General features: G+C 32.1%; 1 protein-coding gene across 1 annotated transcript in view; it reads right to left on the reverse strand.

The window, feature by feature from the left end:
* Nucleotides 1-3864, reverse strand: part of PHIP (pleckstrin homology domain interacting protein) — a 112729-nt gene that overhangs the window by 47472 nt on the left and 61393 nt on the right. Inside the window, exon 15 of the mRNA XM_012646080.1 lies at nt 1472-1612. Coding sequence (XP_012501534.1) covers nt 1472-1612 — 141 coding nt within the window. The remainder of the gene's footprint in view (nt 1-1471; nt 1613-3864) is intronic.

Genomic DNA, 3864 nt, shown 5'->3' on the forward strand with positions numbered 1-3864 from the left:
TTTTCATTTTGATGTCTTAATGAAGAATGTGAATTGTATGTCTAATCCACAGAATTTTGAAAACTAAGCAAATATGAAAAGATCAAAACCCAATAGTATATTTTATTTAGGCAATTTAATCACTGCTCAATATAAATGAAAAAAAAATCAAATCAAATGATACGATTATTTCCACATTTTGTATGTTACTTCCTTAAAAGGAGAGATAAGAAATAGAACTACCTCTACATTCTAAATACAAAATACGTAAGTACAAAATATTTGAGCCAAAAAATCCAGAATTCTTTCCATTAAGTATATTGTGCCCAAGGTGATACACCGTTCCCTAGAAATTTATCCTCTAGAAATTTATTCTAGAATTAACATTCTCTAAAAATATGTTAAAAGCATAAACAAATTAGTTCTGAAGAGCCTTGAGGATTTAGTAAAATTTTTCTTTAGATAACAGACATATTCTTGGAAATACACAAGTTTCTAATAAACTGAATATTTTAAATATTTTATAGAAACTTAATATTTAAAAGAATCATTCTATAAATCTTTCAAAAATAAACAAACATCTCATGAGGCAAATAATTAGTCCACATGTATTTTATGTTTTGTCTGTCTATCCAAATTGTCACGTGTCAGGTTTAAGTAATCATTGTATTTTGTCTTTTTGCCAGAATGAATACATTAGTTTGAACTGGCCATACTAGGACTTAAAGCCATTGGAGACTAACTTATTGTCATTAGAATAACCTGTCTGAGTTAATATTGCCCTGTTCACAGAAAATATACTCAAGAGAATTCTCATATGTCTAACATTGCAAAGCACAATGTGGCTTCAAAAGTGTATAGCAGTCAGTGTCTAAAATGACTGCATCTCTGACCCAAATGTGGGGAAGGGAGGTAATGGAGGTTGGAGAACAAAGGAAAGGAGATGGTTAAAAGTGCTGAATAAGAATGGTTTATGATTGCAAATTGATTGCCTTTGCTGAAGGAATGCGTAATTCAGTAAGGACAATAATATTTATGGAAATAATTATGCATGAGGAATATTAAAAAGTTACACTGAGAAAGCTATAAACTGGTACAGATGTTAAAACCAAAATTGTCAAATACCTATCGATTAGTTACACTAATGGTTACACTATGCTAGAGATTCAGTACCATTTAAAAGCTTGTCTTTAAAATAAAAGGAACCCGCATTTAATCCCTGCTCTACCACTTAGTTGTTAGCTGACTGTGTAATCTAAATATCTTTGAGCCTCAGAACCCTTATGTATGAGATTATTTCATATGAATTTGTTTTGCAGATTTGAAATTACGAATATGTGTGCCATGTCTAGATCTTTAGTAAATGAAAGCTATCAGTATTATAAGATCTAAAAATGCCATATTTGAGCTACACAATGAATGCAAAGAATGAAAGTCTTATCAAAAAAAAAGTAAAAATGAAAACTGATTCATGAATGTGCTAGTATCTTACATCTGAAGAACTCGTGCCATTTTCAGTCTCTTCCAAGGGTCTAGGAGTCTCTTCTAGTGCAGATCTCGTTCGATAATTGTGTTGATTTGTCTGTTGCTTTTTGGATTCTCCAAGATCCAGGAAATGCTCATGAGCATGATTCTGGAAAAAAGTAAATTAAAATTAAATGTATTCACAGTATGCTTAAAGAGCAGGATTTTTAGCTTAAAAGTTAAAATTTTTTTAATTATAAAAAATTCATTCATACTTCATATATTGCTTAAATGAACTAGTTTGCAGTACCAACTCAAATATTTTAGCGTTACCTCAAATTAAATTACAAGATTATATGTTGAAATTCACTTGCTGATTAGTTATAAAAACACTTTTTTTCCAATTAAGTAATACAGACTTAAGGATTCATAGTAAGAGACTAAGTCAAACATTAAATTCTTCTGGACCTACATCGAAACTACAGAAATGATATAAGAAAGAGGGAACAGGCTGTGAAGCATATGTAACAGGCAGAGAGGCAAACTGGAAACCAAAATCATAAAGTTACACTGCCACTGTGAGGCTAGGACATCACGTGGCTGGCTATCTTTCTTCTTCTGGAGATAAATGTGAGAAGTCTTCAGCAGATGAGAACACAACCGATAGGCATCCAAAAACTGACAAAGTCCAACATGGTAATGGAGCTAAACTCAACAAACATAAGAATTTAAACCTAAAAGAAAAATTTAATAAATTAATCTCAAAAGTGGATAAAAGAATCATGTCTATGAAATATAAGTATAGGCTCTTGTCTTAGGAAAAAACAGACAATTATGAAAAGAATCAATGAGAGATCCTTGAAATAAAAAATAACTATTAAATCTGGAGGAAAAAAATAACAGCAGATTGACCACATAAATTAAAATGTATATTAGTGAGCTGGAAGACGAAATAGAGGCTAACCATTACTCAAAGCTTAAAACAAAAGCCAATCTGAAAAAGCAGCTTTCAGAGCCAAGTAAAAGAAATAAAACCTACATCTGGACATAGCATCTCAGTGAAACTTGAGAATATAAAAAATAAAAGGAAAACACTATAGACTGCCTTCAAAGAAACAATGAGACTGTTATCAGACTTATTATACAGTAAGAAAAGGAACACTATCTTTAAATCGTTGACAGAAAATAGCTTTGAACTTATACACTTACTTCTAAGTGAATAAGAGAAATTTTCACATACAAGGACACAGATTATGTCCACAAAGATCATCTCTAAAAGAATTACTTAAGGATTTCATAATTTTGTAAAAATGTTGGAAAACATGTAAAGGTAGAAAAAAGGAAATAATGTTCAACTACGTGACTAATTGACTAATCCAGTGTTAAGAATTTAACGTACCTTATTTCTTTCATTTAACATAAAAATTTCTACCTACTCAAATCCATGTTGTTAAAAATTACCATTTGTTGCATTTTATAAAGCTTTATCCACAATATGATAGCTCTATGAGATAAATTCCAAATCAAAGAACATAAACATTTTTAATATTTTGATAAATAATGCAGTGGAAGGGAAAGCTGGTTGTCAACTAACACCTGTTCTTCCCTTCTTCCACAAAAAATAAAATTTTCCTTACTGGGTGTCATGTAACTAAGTTTTGGTCAATGGGATATGTAGCACAATGTCACATAGCAACATCAAAGAAACTTCCTCAGAAGAGTATATGTGCCCTTCTGCACCTTCTTCTTTGGCTGATCCTCCATCCTGCAGCCTTAAATGAGGATGCTGATATCTTAAGGCATAAGGTCAAAACCAGGAGGATCAGAAAAATAAAAGAGCTTCAGTTCTTAACATTGAGGGCACCGTACCAGGCCTGGACCTAACTAAGGGTTTTATGTGAGCAAGAAATACATTTCCAACTCATTTAAGCCACTGTAATTTTGGGACTAAATCTATTGCCAAAAATCAACTTTATAGGCATTTTTTGTATTAATTTATATTTCCCACCTGCACAGTAAGTCCTCCCTTAGTATTATTAAAAGAAAAAAAACACTGCAACTGTGAGAAATGAAAGATGGCATCTCACAATTTGTATATCTGTGATTATCAGTGTTAGCAGCTTGGTAGGTGTGCTCTAAAACCTTTCTTCATTCTCATAAAATTTTAAAAACAAAAATGAGGTCATATTATACGCATTATGGTTTTATTTCTTTTTCACTTAATAGTAGTACATCATGAATATTATTCCAAGGCAGCAGAGTATGTTCTAATTAGTTATTCTTTCTTTTTTTTTTTTGAGACAGAGTCTCACTCTCTTGCCTGGGACGAGTGCCGTGGTGTCCTAGCTCACGGCAACCTCAAATTCCTGGGCTCAAGCAATCCTACTGTCTCAGCCTCCCGAGTAGCTGGGACTACAGGCA

This window comes from Propithecus coquereli, unplaced genomic scaffold (genome assembly GCF_000956105.1).
Source record: "Propithecus coquereli isolate 6110/MARCELLA unplaced genomic scaffold, Pcoq_1.0 Scaffold24, whole genome shotgun sequence".
In the NCBI taxonomy this organism is placed as follows: Eukaryota; Metazoa; Chordata; class Mammalia; order Primates; family Indriidae; genus Propithecus; species Propithecus coquereli.